The sequence below is a fragment of the Biomphalaria glabrata genome, chromosome 4 (assembly GCF_947242115.1).
Source record: "Biomphalaria glabrata chromosome 4, xgBioGlab47.1, whole genome shotgun sequence".
Taxonomy (NCBI): domain Eukaryota; kingdom Metazoa; phylum Mollusca; class Gastropoda; family Planorbidae; genus Biomphalaria; species Biomphalaria glabrata.
Genome location: NC_074714.1, coordinates 19701488 through 19719763, shown reverse-complemented (window position 1 = coordinate 19719763; position 18276 = coordinate 19701488). Strand labels below are relative to the sequence as shown.

General features: G+C 34.9%; 1 protein-coding gene across 7 annotated transcripts in view; it reads left to right on the top strand.

Annotated features, from left to right (window-relative positions):
- The window catches only part of LOC106073860 (forkhead box protein P1-like), a 193566-nt gene that overhangs the window by 81256 nt on the left and 94034 nt on the right, over positions 1–18276 (top strand). For all 7 annotated transcript variants that reach the window (XM_056026773.1, XM_056026772.1, XM_056026771.1 and 4 more), the window contains exon 3: positions 17512–17754. In XM_056026773.1, the coding sequence (XP_055882748.1) occupies positions 17512–17754 (243 nt within the window). The remainder of the gene's footprint in view (positions 1–17511; positions 17755–18276) is intronic.

Genomic DNA, 18276 nt, shown 5'->3' with positions numbered 1-18276 from the left:
GATAGGTAATATTGAGAACAAAATAATTCATTTATATATTTCAAACAAATAGGATAGGTAATATTGAGAACAAAATAATTCATTTATATATTTCAAACAAATAGGATAGGTAATATTGAGAACAAAATAATTCATTTATATATTTCAAACAAATAGGATAGGTAATATTGAGAACAAAATAATTCATTTATATATTTCAAACAAATAGGATAGGTAATATTGAGAACAAAATAATTCATTTATATATTTCAAACAAATAGGATAGGTAATATTGAGAACAAAATAATTCATTTATATATTTCAAACAAATAGGATAGGTAATATTGAGAACAAAATAATTCATTTATATATTTCAAACAAATAGGATAGGTAATATTGAGAACAAAATAATTCATTTATATATTTCAAACAAATAGGATAGGTAATATTGAGAACAAAATAATTCATTTATATATTTCAAACAAATAGGATAGGTAATATTGAGAACAAAATAATTCATTTATATATTTCAAACAAATAGGATAGGTAATATTGAGAACAAAATAATTCATTTATATATTTCAAACAAATAGGATAGGTAATATTGAGAACAAAATAATTCATTTATATATTTCAAACAAATAGGATAGGTAATATTGAGAACAAAATAATTCATTTATATATTTCAAACAAATAGGATAGGTAATATTGAGAACAAAATAATTCATTTATATATTTCAAACAAATAGGATAGGTAATATTGAGAACAAAATAATTCATTTATATATTTCAAACAAATAGGATAGGTAATATTGAGAACAAAATAATTCATTTATATATTTCAAACAAATAGGATAGGTAATATTGAGAACAAAATAATTCATTTATATATTTCAAACAAATAGGATAGGTAATATTGAGAACAAAATAATTCATTTATATATTTCAAACAAATAGGATAGGTAATATTGAGAACAAAATAATTCATTTATATATTTCAAACAAATAGGATAGGTAATATTGAGAACAAAATAATTCATTTATATATTTCAAACAAATAGGATAGGTAATATTGAGAACAAAATAATTCATTTATATATTTCAAACAAATAGGATAGGTAATATTGAGAACAAAATAATTCATTTATATATTTCAAACAAATAGGATAGGTAATATTGAGAACAAAATAATTCATTTATATATTTCAAACAAATAGGATAGGTAATATTGAGAACAAAATAATTCATTTATATATTTCAAACAAATAGGATAGGTAATATTGAGAACAAAATAATTCATTTATATATTTCAAACAAATAGGATAGGTAATATTGAGAACAAAATAATTCATTTATATATTTCAAACAAATAGGATAGGTAATATTGAGAACAAAATAATTCATTTATATATTTCAAACAAATAGGATAGGTAATATTGAGAACAAAATAATTCATTTATATATTTCAAACAAATAGGATAGGTAATATTGAGAACAAAATAATTCATTTATATATTTCAAACAAATAGGATAGGTAATATTGAGAACAAAATAATTCATTTATATATTTCAAACAAATAGGATAGGTAATATTGAGAACAAAATAATTCATTTATATATTTCAAACAAATAGGATAGGTAATATTGAGAACAAAATAATTCATTTATATATTTCAAACAAATAGGATAGGTAATATTGAGAACAAAATAATTCATTTATATATTTCAAACAAATAGGATAGGTAATATTGAGAACAAAATAATTCATTTATATATTTCAAACAAATAGGATAGGTAATATTGAGAACAAAATAATTCATTTATATATTTCAAACAAATAGGATAGGTAATATTGAGAACAAAATAATTCATTTATATATTTCAAACAAATAGGATAGGTAATATTGAGAACAAAATAATTCATTTATATATTTCAAACAAATAGGATAGGTAATATTGAGAACAAAATAATTCATTTATATATTTCAAACAAATAGGATAGGTAATATTGAGAACAAAATAATTCATTTATATATTTCAAACAAATAGGATAGGTAATATTGAGAACAAAATAATTCATTTATATATTTCAAACAAATAGGATAGGTAATATTGAGAACAAAATAATTCATTTATATATTTCAAACAAATAGGATAGGTAATATTGAGAACAAAATAATTCATTTATATATTTCAAACAAATAGGATAGGTAATATTGAGAACAAAATAATTCATTTATATATTTCAAACAAATAGGATAGGTAATATTGAGAACAAAATAATTCATTTATATATTTCAAACAAATAGGATAGGTAATATTGAGAACAAAATAATTCATTTATATATTTCAAACAAATAGGATAGGTAATATTGAGAACAAAATAATTCATTTATATATTTCAAACAAATAGGATAGGTAATATTGAGAACAAAATAATTCATTTATATATTTCAAACAAATAGGATAGGTAATATTGAGAACAAAATAATTCATTTATATATTTCAAACAAATAGGATAGGTAATATTGAGAACAAAATAATTCATTTATATATTTCAAACAAATAGGATAGGTAATATTGAGAACAAAATAATTCATTTATATATTTCAAACAAATAGGATAGGTAATATTGAGAACAAAATAATTCATTTATATATTTCAAACAAATAGGATAGGTAATATTGAGAACAAAATAATTCATTTATAGTTAAAAAAAAGTAAACCAAACATTCAAGTTTAATTTTTCATTATTTGTCTTATATTTCATTATTTGTCTTATATTTCATTATTTGTCTTATATTTCATTATTTGTCTTATATTTGTATGACAACCGCCATATGCACAAGAGGATATTACTGAGACTTAATAATTCGAAAGATACAATTGTTAGTGCCTCTGTGAGTCCCATAGATACCAATGCTTGTTACTGAATACTCAGAAAAATACAATATAATTGTTACTTCGCCTGAGTCCTATTATCAATTGTAAGCAATTCAACCATTAATGTAGTGCCCTTTACTACATTTTAATAAAAATGTTTTGTCACGCAGCACAAGTTTATATGCGAAATTTCAGTTCAATAGGTTAATAAAAACTGGTCCAAATAAATGATTTAATAGTTTAAAATTGGAGGGATTGAACAAGAAATATTCTTGAAACGAAAATCCATTTCACATGTTACAAAATGTCCCATTTGTTTCAATACAGCATTGCTCTATAACAGTCCCAAAGTCTGGCGCTCTGGTTGTTCATGCATAACTGGTTGTTTCTTTATTTATTCTCTGAGATTAATTGTCACGGAAAAGGGAGAGCTTAAAACGTTGGAGTAAGAATGACACAGTACAAGACAGTTCCCTTCATAGGAGACGTTTATTAGAGCTGAACTACAGGTCATTGTCAAATAAGTACATGGGGGAAGATAGTCATCACATTCAACAGAACAAAATAATGTTAGCGTGTTTTTACAAGATTCAAACATTTTTTTCTTCATCTAGTTTAAATTATACAGATTTGAACTGAACCATGTTAGTGGATATGGTAAGCAATACCGAGGCTATTTATTGTCCGAGAGGGTCTCAGAAAAAACAAAAAAACAATTTAGGTCCTATTGAATTAGAACCGGTTTTTTTTTTCCGTATGACCTATTTTTTTATGTTACTTAAATCATCTATGCCGTTATTTTGTCAAGCGGAAACAAATAATGTTGCTTTAAATGATGTTAAAAATTAAAAATAATTCAAACTTCTCATTTCTTGTGAAGACAGCGGCAGCCAAACACGGAATGATAATGCGTTTCTATTAAATAGCACATAACAAAAACTACACTATGACAATATTGCACTAGAAGATCCAGCTGATAGTTTTCTCTCAATGTTTGATTGATATGTAAACGGTATTCCATTAAGACGTCCACAGACACGCCCACACACGCACACACTCAAAAGATTTTATACTTTAATCTTGTCTGAACGCGTCAGCACGCCCCTCCCCCTTTTTCCTTGTGATGAAGACGTCATAAATGGATGATCCCTAATAAGTCTTTTTCACAGTTTACCAAGGTAAGGGACATAACTTCGTGTAAAAAATTAAACACCAAGATTTAAACACTTTCCTTGTTGTAATTGTTCATCTCCAGTGTTTAATCTCATGTTAATGTTACATCGTTGTCATGTAACACGTTGGCCGCTGGGGTCGGAACAAGTGTTTTGTCTTCTCTTTTTAACATGAAGATGTCGGCGTGATTCAGCCAGGAAGGATCAAATAACTGGCTGGTCCTCAGACCACGTCCACGTCACGATTGGGGTAGTGAGAAGTTATCTCCATTCCAAGAGTCCAAAGGGACACTCTAAGAAGGAGGACACCGAGGGGATAAGAAAGTATGTGTGAGTAGTTGCGTGCGTGGGGTGGGAGAGAGTTCATCTCAACCTACCGACTTAAATAGCATGTATTATAAGTATAATGTAGTCAAGTTGTAATTTTGAGCCTCTGCGCCGAAGGAACTGGGATCGAATTCTAGTTGGAGACTACGAATTTTACCCGATATTTTGAGTCATTTTTTTTTAAAATCCACCTTTGTTTCATATTTAACATCTGAAAGTGGTCAAACATGTTTCATATTTAACATCTGAAGGTGGTCAAACTTGTTTCATATTTAACATCTGAAGGTGGTCAAACTTGTTTCATATTTAACATCTGAAGGTGGTCAAACTTGCTTCATATTTAACATCTGAAGGTGGTCAAACATGTTTCATATTTAACATCTGAAGGTGGTCAAACTTGTTTCCATATTTAACATCTGAAGGTGGTCAAACTTGTTTCCATATTTAACATCTGAAGGTGGTCAAACTTGCTTCATATTTAACATCTGAAGGTGGTCAAACTTGTTTCATATTTAACATCTGAAGGTGATCCAAACTTGTTTCATATTTAACATCTGAAGGTTGTCAAACTTGCTTCATATTTAACATCTGAAGGTGGTCAAACTTGTTTCATATTTAACATCTGAAGGTGGTCAAACTTTGTTGGAAATAATTCGTGAGTCACATATGTTACGTTTTAATAGGAAAGTTAATATTTGAGATAGTTCAAGTCCACAGCACAAGTTTTAAGAGTTAGGTTTCAACAAGTGTTTTAGGGACATTCAATTTGAGGTATTGGTTAGCTCTATTTCGCTATTTCGGCTAAAAGTCAATTCAAGAGTTATTGGAGACATCGTCTTGTGTGATCTGAGAATAATGTGTTTGGTAAGAGAACGAGGAATTACTAGGACAAGTTAAATAGCAATTTACTTTTATTTTTCTTTACTAAATACTCATTTTCTTTGCTAAATAAAAAATATGAATGTGCATGTCTGTCACGTGGTCTCTTTACATAACGATTGACTGTTTTGTTGGTGGCATTGTGGCTGAGTGGTAAAGCGTCTGGCTTCCGAACCCAGGGTCTCTGGTAGGCATCTCGCTGAAGACTGCGATTTTGAATTTCGGAGGTTTTAGGACGCTCCTAAAGACCATCCAGCTCTAATGGTCACCTGACACAAATTGGGGAAAGTAAAGGCGGTGGGGGTCGTTGTGCTGACGACACCCTCGTTAACCACCAGCCTTAGAGATGGATGACATCTATATTATCTACATCTATATTATCTACATCTATATTATCTACATCTATATTATCTACATCTATATTATCTACATCTATATTATCTACATCTATATTATCTACATCTATATTATCTACATCTATATTATCTACATCTATATTATCTACATCTATATTATCTACATCTATATTATCTACATCTATATTATCTACATCTATATTATCTACATCTATATTATCTACATCTATATTATCTACATCTATATTATCTACATCTATATTATCTACATCTATATTATCTACATCTATATTATCTACATCTATATTATCTACATCTATATTATCTACATCTATATTATCTACATCTATATTATCTACATCTATATTATCTGCATTATAGATCGCAAGGTACGTTATAGGGGTAATGTACTCTTTTTTTTTTACTTTGACCCCTGAACGTAAGATAGATAAGAGAAACAATACTTGAGCAGCTCATAAACAACAAATTAGTTCCAACTCAGTAATTATTCTAGAGGCAGATTTTTTGCTTTTTGTTTTTAGTTTTAAATTCTATACGTAAAGGTGAGGGCGAGAGGGCGCCAGGGATAACTGGTTCTCGCTTTCCGAGAGTTAAGGAAGACAACTAAAACCGTGCATATAAGTTAATGGGTGCTGACAGCCTTGATGTCAAGGTGTCACCCTCTCGTGTCACAGCCGCTCATGTCCCTAGTTTAACTATGTCTGGTGTTTGTCAGTGATCCCCGACAGTGGTCCTCCACAGCGGTTTTAACAAAATGATGAAGATCTAATTTGTGTGTAATCGCTTAGAAATGTAACTCTGTATGGCAAAGTGTACGCTTGATGTGGAGCACTGTGATTGATCCAATTGTATGTCTAAAGACTTAGATCTTTATAAACGTTAGAATCCAGGGATAAGTATCGTATAAATAGTATGGCTTTTTAAATGAGCGCTGATCCATCATCAGCTATGACAATAAACATGTTGCTACTTAAGTAATAATATACTCATTTCAATGTGATTCATTCGCTAATGTTCTCTATCCACGCCCACCTTGAGCCAAATCATTGTTCTATTACGCCAGTGTTTCCCAAACGATTGACATAATTTTAATGCTAAGTACCCCCTCGCCTTAAATATAATGGATTTATTGTACATGATTGATTTTAAGAGCCTCATTTTTTTCTGGGTACCTTCGTAAAATAATAATAAACGAAAAATATAATTGTTCATAATAAAATTGTAATCAAAGCTACATTATAAATAACATTTATAGGGCTAAATAGGATGTGACATGGTGCTGAGATGATGGATCGGTAGAAATCTGGTTTCATGGATGTTAGTTTTAATCTGGGATGTGGTTTCATAACTAATTGTCGGTTCCTTTTTTCGAATTGAATGTTTACAAAAGCGTAAAAAAAAAATAATTAAGTTCACATTCATATGAAGTTGGATAAAGAATGAATGTGATTTAAAACTTATTGATATTATATTTATAATAAATCATTATGGAATATAATTTGCACAGTTAACGAGAGGCAAGGTGTACCCTTTCCAAACTCTTCCCGTACCTCTGGGGGTACGTGTACCACACTTTGGGAAACACTGTATTGAGCTATTTATATCATTATTACACTTAAGAGCTCCTTATTCTAGTGTACTTCTGTTACTAGTTGTTGCTCCCGTCAATTTGCTGGGTGGGAAATAATGACGCTCGTTTTTTTTAAGCAAAAATAAATAAAAATAAAATTTAAAAAATTAATTCAATGAAACTAACTTTGTTCCGTAACATTTTCAAAATGTCGGGTATTGTTATACTGTGTAGCTACATTAGCTATTTTAAATATAGTTACTTTCTCTTTGTCTCCCCTTCCCTCACCCTCTCTCTCTTTCTCTCTCTATCTTTCTCTCTCTCTCTCTCTCTCTCTCTTTCTCTCTCTGACAGATGAAACAAGAACTCTTCAGTGACAAAGATATTGAACTTGATCTACATTGTACATAGACACAATGTGCCAAGGAAATCCGCACTGGCCTATCACTCTTTGATACAATCTAATAAACACGTTTAATATACTGTTTCCCAATGTTTCTAAAAATATCTCCATCTCTTGCACTCCCACATTGTCCTACATTGATAAGATATAGATCTACAAGACTTGGGACAGTGAATATATATCTCTTTTTTTTTAATGGAAATCATACATTTGGCTTTTTCTTCCTTACCTTTTCTATTCACTCACTTTGTTACACATTCTCTCGCTCTTTCTCTCTCTCTCTCTCTCTCTCTCTCTCTCTCACACACCTCATCATCCCTGTTTAAAACAAAAATAATAAAAGGTAATATGTTTGTCCCAGTCTCGCTGTATGTCACCATGGAACGTGTCCCCGGGGTCTGACCCCAGCCATGTGCGGGGCGGAAATAACCTAGATCGACATTGTCTACAGTTTGTAACGTGCATGTCCGTCGTCTGAATTCTCACCACAATTATGTATCTTGACGGTCTTTAGTTTTTTTGGACCTGTCATCGCTGTAGCCACACGTGGGACGTGTTGAGCATACAACAAGTGGGGGGGGGGGGGCACACATGCGTATATGTGTATTAATAATGTGATGTTATATGTGTTGTGTATGAGATGTATGCTGCACAAAGGCTCAACAAAATATATTTAGTTCAAAAATCGTTTTGTTTTAGTGTTGAAGATCTTATAAGCAGAGTATGGGCTTGAATGACAGATACAACTACAAGGACATATGTGTAGCTAAGGGCTGAAACATTGACTAGTTATAGTTGTATGAAGCCAACTCTAGGGTTCAATTATTTAATGAGAGAAAATGGTGAATTAAATATAGGGAAAAAATGGACAATCTTCACCTCACCTTCACCTATCCCTTGTCTGTTGGTCCGTTGGGGTACCACACGGGATTTGTCGACTGTCATTCTCCATTCCTCTCTGTCTTTTGCTTGGACAGAACCTCTTTCAATGGCAGGCCTGCCCATTATTTTGAGTTGTCTTCCCATCGCTTTCTCTGTCTGCCTCTTTTTCTTTTTCCTGGTACTGTTCCCTGATGGGAAGGTCTTTGCAAGCCCCGTAGAACTTGTAATATGGCCATAGAGTTTTAGTTTCCTTTTCTTTTTTTTTTACAATAGTTAGCAGGTCATTGTGGGGTCCAATGGCTGCAGTAACCCTGTCTCTAATCTCTTGGTTTTTGATGCGTTCTTTGAAAGTGATACCTAGGATCCTTCTGTAGCATCTCAATTCCATTGCTAGGATCCTCCTCTCTAGCTCTGCAGTCAGCGTCCAAAACGCGCAAGCATATAATAAAGTGGCTATGACCAGGGAGCGCATCAGTCTGATATTGGTGTCGAGGGCTATGACTTTGTCTGAACAGTTTGGCCAGTGCATTAACTATGAACCTTTGCATTCATTATTTTATTTCATTAAGAATTGGATTAACACTAGGAAAAGAAAAAAGTATTTTTTAAAGGGAATTTGTCATGACCATCACGTCTTAGTCCCGGATATACAGCTTTACTTATGGTTTAAACATCTGTACCTTTATTAGTCACTTTAGTTGTTTGTTTTTTCACAAATGTGTTAATTATTTAATTTCGCATGATGCCCGTGAATATTTGTGTTTCCTTCTTTATCTCTGAAAATCAAAATGTACCTTGTTCTAAAAGAAGGACTGGTCTACTAAATGCACACATCCGAGTTCTTCCTAAGCAGACTTACAAACACAATAACGCGGTACAACCCCAACCTCCTTACGGACTGCACGTCATACCCACACACTTCATGGAGCTTGATGTGACTCAGCACTATCTCCAAACTATGTCACTGAGTCTTCTCTGTGGTTCACTGGCCATCTCCAGTCTTAGTTTTATTGGATGCCATCAGAGCAGAGACAACTAGAAAACTATGTTGCCCTGAGAGCACAGTGGCGCCGTCAAATACCAAGGCAGTGCTTCTACTGAATGTTTCAAACAAAAAGGAGTAGTAGTGGGTGACGGTAGTTCGAATGGTCTCTTGGGGAGATTGAAAGGCTCGAGGTCCATTCCCGCATGACGTAAACAAAAAAGTAAGAGTAAAGTTCCCCTTTCAAACCTTGTGATTTATAGGGCAGATTATGAAAAGGTCTCCTGTTTCTGTGGCCCACGGTAAACTAGGGTGTCATGTGGCCAGCACAACGACCAACCGCCTTTCCCCAACTAATGTCAGGTACCCATTAGAGCTGGGTGGACACATGGGCGCTCAAAGATCCCGAAATTAAAAACCACATTCTTCACCAGAATTCGAGCCCGGGACCCCCGGTTCGGAAGCCAAGCACTTTACCGCTCGGCCACCTCACCAATGGCATGGCGTAAAAGCAGAACAAAACAGTGATGAAATCTAGCAATACTTCTCTACAGGGAAGTATGGGTATGTTGTGAAGGACCCCCCCCCCCCCTTTCCATGCTCCGGCTCCGTCGCTGAACTCTGTCAATTAGACCTAAATATCAACTTTTTCCTTTTTTATCTTTGTTCCTAGTTTGTCTCCCCTCCCCAGAGGTAAGAACCGTAATCACAGGAGAACATATTTCAAGTCAACAATAAAAAACTGTAACTGGAGATCAAGATCTCTGGAGACGTCTACGAAACAAAATGCTTATATGTGACAAGCCGGTGATATTGTTGTGTGTTGGTTCCGCTCTACTAAGTGGAGTATTGAGGGAAATAATTGGATACCCACATAAACTCAAGGTTTTTTTAATGCTGTAATTGTCCCGCGTTGGTGAAGTCCCCAACTGGTCTCAATGAAGGATTGGGGCAAATCTTAGCAGGGAAGTACCAGATCTATGTGTCTAGTTGTTAAGCGTGTTGTTGATATTTGTCAAGGTCAGAAAATCATAGACGCTATAGCCTGGTTAAAAAAAAAAAGGTTGGGAGAGGGATGGAAGAGGTTTGGGTTGTATATAAAAGCAAGGGTGCTAGCGCAAAGAAACTAATAACTCAGAAGTATATGACACAGTTGGTCTGTACATTGAAAGTTAAATAACAACAAAGTTGATCTGTATATTCAAAGGTATACGACACAGTTGATCTGCAATGAATACAAGAGATACGCAAAGAAAAAGCAAACACTATGTCAGTAATACACTAGACATTAACGCTCCTGACCAACTATGTACCATCTCTTGCCGTTCTGGGAGTGATTTGGTCTAGCACGTCATAATTTGTATTTCTGATACGTGTGAAATACTTACAAGTCAAATCATAGACTTAAATAGGCTCGAAAGAATGATCATGATTGCAGTTTGAGAACCACTTGTTTAGTTTGACATTCCTTGAAATCAGTGTGACAAGTGAACCATCTGATCTTGTTTCCAGACACTGCCAGTGTGTGGTTTTTTTTTTTTTTTTGGGGGGGGGGGGGGGTTAGAAAGTTAAAGATCACGTAAGGGACATTTCTTCGGCCACCTGTCTTCGTTTGACCACTTTACTTAAATGATCTTTAACAAAAATATAATTAAAAAATTGACCTCACGTTTTGATTATTATATTTTATGAAGATGTTTACAGTTAAGGAAAATATAACTACTGAAAAAAAATGTTGACAAGTTATAAACAATGTGTCTTTATTTTTGAAATGTTGGTCAGTCTAGAAGGCCGTTTTCACCATCTTTCTGATTTTTTTTTTTTGATTTTTTTTTTACAAAGCTTATACCAACTCACTCTGTCTGGTAAAACGTTTTTACATGCTACTTCGAGACACTCAATCTCTAATCTAATCTAATAATTTTGCACAATTATTTCTTTAACCTGACAACACAAAAATAAATTTTAAAAAATAACCTATTAGTTAATTATTATTGGCAATTAATTATTTGTTTGGTATCTTTAACAAGGGAAAGAAATTATACTTCACCGAAATGGTGGTATAAGCTTATTTTTTCCCCTTCATAGGTCGCCTCTTCAAAGTAAGTTTGAAACAAACAATAGATAGCTATACAATCTTCTATTTGTCCAAAGCATCTTACTAGCAGAGAGGTTAGTATGTCGGCTTGAGGAGGCTTGAGCCATGACTTCGAATTTTTAAATAAATGTTTTTCAAAAGCGATGACGTTAAAATTCACTCATCCCTTTTCTTTCCCCCCCCCCCCCCACCCCCGCATTTTCCCAACTGATATGATCAGAGAGTAGTGAGAAAGCTAAAAGCATGAAATAGCGTTAAACAAACAAACACAAAGTGGTAAAAAAAAATTCTAATCGCACAGATTTTTTGTTGTTGGTCTAAATCTATTACAAATTTAATGACATGGCTGATCCAAACTAATTGATACAATTACACTTCGTCCTCATCCGTCCATTCAACATTTTATTGGCCTTCCATTCGTTACATCTGTATATGCAGCAATTAATCGGGCTTTCAGTTGTGATAGCTGTATGGTCCTAACTTAATCGGCCTTTCAGTCGTGACAGTTATATGTTCCTAACTTAATCGGCCTTTCAGTCATGATAGCTGTATGGTCCTAACTTAATCGGCCTTTCTGTCGTGATAGCTGTATGGTCCTAACTTAATCGGCCTTTCAGTCGTGATAGCTGTATGGTCCTAACTTAATCGGCCTTTCTGTCGTGATAGCTGTATGGTCCTAACTTAATCGGCCTTTCAGTCGTGATTGCTGTATGGTCCTAATTTAATCGGCCTTTCAGTCGTGGTAGCTGTATGGTCCTCACTTAATCGGCCTTTCAATTTTCTCATTAGTCTGTTCATCAATTGATCGACCTTTAAATATACATATATACATGTATATCCATGACTTAATCGGCCTTTAAATCTCTTCTGTTTGTCCACTCAACCGGCCTTCTAATCGCCTCATCAGTTTATTTCATACTTTAATCAACTTTCCAACAATCTCAAATGTTCACTTTTGTTGTTCATGAACTGAGTCCTAACTATGTAATTTTAGGTTGAAAAGTCTCTCAGCGTCCTCCTCGTCTAAAGTGTGACATTTAACTCACGAGTTTGTGTGCGTGTGTGGGAGGGGGGGCAGAGAGAAGGTCATCCGAGAGCGTGGGCGGGGAGCACTGAGTGCGCCAGTTGGCTAGGCACTTGTCAGCAGTGCATCTACTTTAAAGTGTGGGGGGCATGTCTGGTGAAGGAACAGTTCCCTGTGTTCAGGTAGCTTCATTTAACCTAACTAATGACCCTTGGATCAGCTAGAGCTGAGTTTTCATCGACCCATCGATTGATGAGTTACAGATTAGATGATTTAAGAGTTATGATTAAGAGGGATTTAATACTTACAGCTACCCCTATCTTTCTTGCTCTCGCGTTCAGGCCGATCTAGCCGCCACATCAGAATACGAAAGGGTTGGCGAGGGTTGTGGCGTACTTTGGCGGGGCGTTTTCAAACCTCTGTGCCTACATCGGGTATATGTGTGTCATTTGTTTAAAAAGTCTACGGCACAGACGTAACAATCTGAATTTCAGAAGAAAGAAATAGTAAGGGGTGTGGAAGACGCAGCTATTCCTATTATTATTATGAATAGATACCATGCACTGCACCTCTCCGCACTCACAGCGTTATGTGCATGTTTGACATTTCAGTCTGTACTATTTGTATGGCCAGTCCATACGATTATGTCTGTAGTGTTCCACTTGAACACAGGACCTCGTTCTCTTGTCAAATGAATGTGATCGTTGCGATCTGGCGGGGAGGAGCCAGGGACTGGGGTGTACATGCAAGAATTTACTTGCTTGTAGAAACTTCAATGTCACCTTGTTTATTTTATTGACTTTGGAACAACGGTGTTGGCAAACAACACGTGGAAGAAGGGCGACTTCCCGCTCCCCCTCTCCCTATAATCCATTTTCTTTCCTTCGGCGCCCCTTTCCAACTGAAGATATGGGGTAGAGGTAATCTAACAATAAAACCCAGTCATGGGATAAAAAAAAAACAACAACTGTGTAGTTCTAGCACACCAGTTCCTAATTTTGTTGATTGTATGTAAGTGTGTGTTCGTTTGCGTGTTGTTTGTTTTATGGTCCAGTGATTTTTAGCGTTCCACGAATAGGTCGTGGACTCAGTTCCAGGCCAATGCTATACAACAATTTCTTGAAGGTATATAAAAACCTATCAGGGAAGAATATCAACAATGCGTAGGTCCAACTAGCTTGATATATTACATATCAGTGGCGTAGCTAGGAATCTGGAGGCCCGGGGGTGCTTGTTAGGGGTCCCTGCATTTTGACATTGGATATCATGACATGAGATAATGTAAAAACAAATATCGGACACTCATTTGGGGGGAGGGCGCCTCACAAGTGGAGGGATTTTCACATTTGGACCCCCACATACACACACACACTAGCTACGCCATTGCTAAATATAATAAGATGAAACAAAATTGTTTTTTAACTTTAAATAAACGAATGAGAATGTCGGGAGACTTGAATGATCGACTCATTACAATGTTTTCAATCTAGTAGTTGAGAAGAAGTTTTAAACTATCTACACATGGCTGCCTGGTCGTGCGGTTTGCGCGCTGGACTGTCGTTTGGGTTTATCGATGGTCGAGGGTTTAAATGCTGCCCCATCCCATCCCCCGTCGTCCTGTGGGAGGTTTGGACTAGGCAGTAAACTATCTTCAACTCTGAAGGAACATCCGAAACATGTAAAACATTTAACAAACAAACATTTACACATCAGTCGGTCATGTTTTCATGTCTAACAGTGCAAGAACTTTCTTTTAGTCATTTCTAAAATAGCAGCTACTGTCAAGCTACTAAATTTATAAATGGTGTGAGAATGATCAACTATATGAATTCTAAAGGTATCACGTTCAAATTGAGGTTTGCAACTTAAGCATTGTAGGAAGAAACAAAAAGGCGGGGGAGAGGGGATAGTTATATTCATATACTATAGTTTCCAAAAGCTCGTCGTCCCATTATTGGTTTTCTTGTCCGCTACGATGGGACGTTGATGTGAATTGAACTCTAATAGGAAGTCGGCAAATGATTTGAGAGCGTTGTTGTTATAGATATTTCTTAAATTTAAATTCATTTGTTATTCTGCAGAAAACTGCCATGTTTAGTCTAAGTACAGAACTGTTAATTGATATATATATATATTGAAAAGGAAAAAAAAAAGGAGGGGGCTGGGAGGAAAACAAGAGTTCAAATGAAGCGAATCTTCATTTGGGATTGAAAATTCGACACTAGTCCCCTAGCCTGTATAGCTATTGTCAGTGTCAGTTCTTAAGTGGACAATTCTCCAACGGACCCTGGCTGTTTTGTTAGGGAATAGCACTTCTGGATCCTTATCAAAAGTTGCTTCAGCGCAGTTTTAAAATTTGTTTTTATTATTGGGTATTACGCCTTTGGCATTTTACAATCTCCAAGTTATGCTATGTAATCTACAAGAGGTGGGCGGTTTTAGAATCCGCTTGTGGGGCTGATGGCGGGTGACAATAGGTTTATTACTTTTTTTAACATATTGAATGTTATTGACCGTTAAGGTTATTGTGCCGTAGCAGGTAACAGATTTAGTTCGACCCAGTTTCTGGAAACCTAATGCCAAAGGTTCTGGAGTTATGAAAATTCAAGGACACCTCCCCTCCTATAACCCGCCTTACGAAACAGCACATGTGTAGTGACATTGTCCTGTCATGCCCAGGTTGTGTGGTTTGTGCTTACCTGTGTGCGTGATAACTACTTACTCTAATGGTAATCAATTATGTTATATCGTAAACTTTAATACAACGTAAAAAAAAAAAATTCTCGCCAGTGGTTCCACTTTGTTATTGAAAAGCACCCAGAATCTTGGTATTCCGGCAAAAATTAAAACCCAGATTCTTAGTTTGGATATCAAATGAAACTAGTGATTTTAGTGTAGGAATTTAGAAAATACACTTTAAGAAAACAATAAGAAAGTTTGATTGAGAGAGACAAAAGAGAGAAACTTGTCACAATTGTGTGTGGAACTAAGTGGCTATCCTGAGTTAGAATCACTGCTTAGCAAAATCTGTACGCTTCACTGGTTTTCATACAATTCTTACACGCGTTTGTTAGAAGTAAACTTTTTGTGTTATGTTTGTCCACCAACCTTGAAGTACAGAAAGTAAACTTATTTGGATGACAATAAACTGAGAAGTAATAAGACTATGACTTATACTGCCTACTATTTCGGGACTATCTTATACTAAATGTGCGCCTGTCAGGCCCAGGTCCATGGTCTGACTTTAGTGGAGCCAGACTTTGTTTTAGAAGATAATTAAAAAAAACAAAACAACATTATTTAATGCTTCCTCTTCCAATTAACATGTTCTTATTTCCATTCACACTAGTCCCGGCTTCCCAACAACTGGGAATAGTTAGAACATGGTTTACATACAAATCAGTTTGTTTGTTTGTTTTCATTCAGTTAACACTTAAACTTTAAAAAAAATTATATTTGAAAATGTTAAGCTTTTAGCATTAACTTTATACCTTCACACAGACACACAAATCACGTGTAAATATATACGCCTTAATTGCTTTATAACTACAGCCCAAAAGAGACAATATTCTGACACACTTTGTCTCCTTGGCACGCATGGTTGCTTACGATTTGCCTCTGGTCGATGTTATGCGATCCTGCCAGTATCAGGTGGTAGCTGTGACCTTTTGGTATTGAGACTAACATTGTGCAAACCTCTGGGAAAAGGGGGAGAGGGGGGGGGGCGTGAAAATGTAAACTGGGAGGTATGTGGTGTTTTTTTTTTCTTCCTTCTAAGCACATCAAAGTATTTATTTACATCTTTTTATCACCCCTCCCCCTTTTTTTCCCATGGTCACATTTGTCGTACTGAGTTTTATGAAGTATATAGTTTAAAAAGATTTTAGTTAAGCCTTAAGCTTCCCAGCGAATACACTCATAGATTGTTTAAAGTGTGATGTCAGTCAACCACACACACACACACAACTAAATATTTGTGTTATGTCACATCTTTTATATAAAGCTAGATAGACAACGTCTGTGTGTAATACTAAATAATATAAGATGCATTTTGTAAGTTAACTGTATGATATTAATTTTTTAAAATGTCGGCATGTTATTTGTTATAAGATGTATGTAAGCTTTATTGTATACCAAAGATGTCTGTATGCTATATATTGCAAGATGTCTATATGTTATTTTATTAGATGTCTGTATGTTATATTATAAGATGCATGTATGGTGTATACTATATTAATCTGAATGATTTGAATTGGTTTGAATGATCTGAAATTGAATGTATAATATATTGATCTAAATGATTTGAATGATCTGAAATTTTAATGATTGGAAGAATTTGAATGAATTTAATGATATGAATGGATGATTTAAAAAGATCTGAATGATTTTTAATAAATTATTTTAATTGTTTTATTGTTTTTGGGGATGAATTGGCTTTGATGAAAGTAAGAGTGAAATGTCGTCACACTTATTGACCTTGACCTTCCCTCGACCTTTGCGCCATTTCTTCGTTGCACGTGATCGAATGCTTGTACAATGGATCTCGTTAACCCATTACTGCCCAACGAACATTTTGAACTCAATGGTTTCATATTTCTTTACTTAACAATAATGCAATTGCAGAACAGTGTCTCTAATTAACCCATTACTGCCCTACGAACATTTTGAACTCAATGGTTTCATATTTATTTACTTAACAATAATGCAATTGCAGAACAGTGTCTCTAATTAACCCATTACTGCCCAACGAACATTTTGAACTCAATGGTTTCATATCTCTTTACTTAACAATAATGCTATTGCAGAACAGTGTCTCTAATTAACCCTTTACTGCCCAATGACTATAGTTCAGTTATTTGTGTATATAGATATATGCATGTTGGTTGGTTTTATTCTAATGAGGTATCTCTCCCTCTCCTTCTTTGTGTTTACCAGCCCACTAGCTTTGCCAAGTCCAGCCCCGCGTTGGTCGGTGCAGCCAAAAGGAAGGCCAAAGCATCCATGGAGTCAGTGGCCGCGGCGGCGGCAGCGGCGTCTCTGTCGGCGGCCCACAACCAGGAGACGCAGCAGAACCTGTTGATGATGGCCGCCGCCCAACAGGGTCTCGCGGCACAGCAGCAGAGTCTCCCCCACGCACTGCAGCAGATGATGCAGCAGCAGACTTTGGCGCTACAGCAGGTGAGCGAAATCTCTCTGAGCATGTATTGTTACATTTATTGATGTGGCAGTGACTTGAAGTATTTCACCACAGAAACATTTTTACAAATATAGTATTTCTTAGTGTTGTCATTTCTCCCAGACCTTAAAACCTAACATGAAAGATGCACTATACAAAAGTACAATATCTCTATTCGAGTCACTCCTTCATGGGGGAACCTGATAGTGTGTGTGGGGGAGGGGGACGCTGATCTCGATTACTGCTCTGACGATTTTCCTATAAATTTAACAGTTGATGTATATCGCTGAGAAAAGAATTACTAGGTCGTTGGCCTCATGGGGAAAACTCTAGTTTGACCGTTATAATTTTTCAAAGTAAAAAAATTAAATAAATATAAATTTGGCTTGATACTAGATCCAGCATCGATCTTAAAAGGACTTCAGAATTTCCGAATGTAAGGCATTATTGATTCAATGAATGTTGAGGGAAATTTTGCGCATCGCCTTATAAGTCTAGATTAAAAGGAATAGATCTATATCATT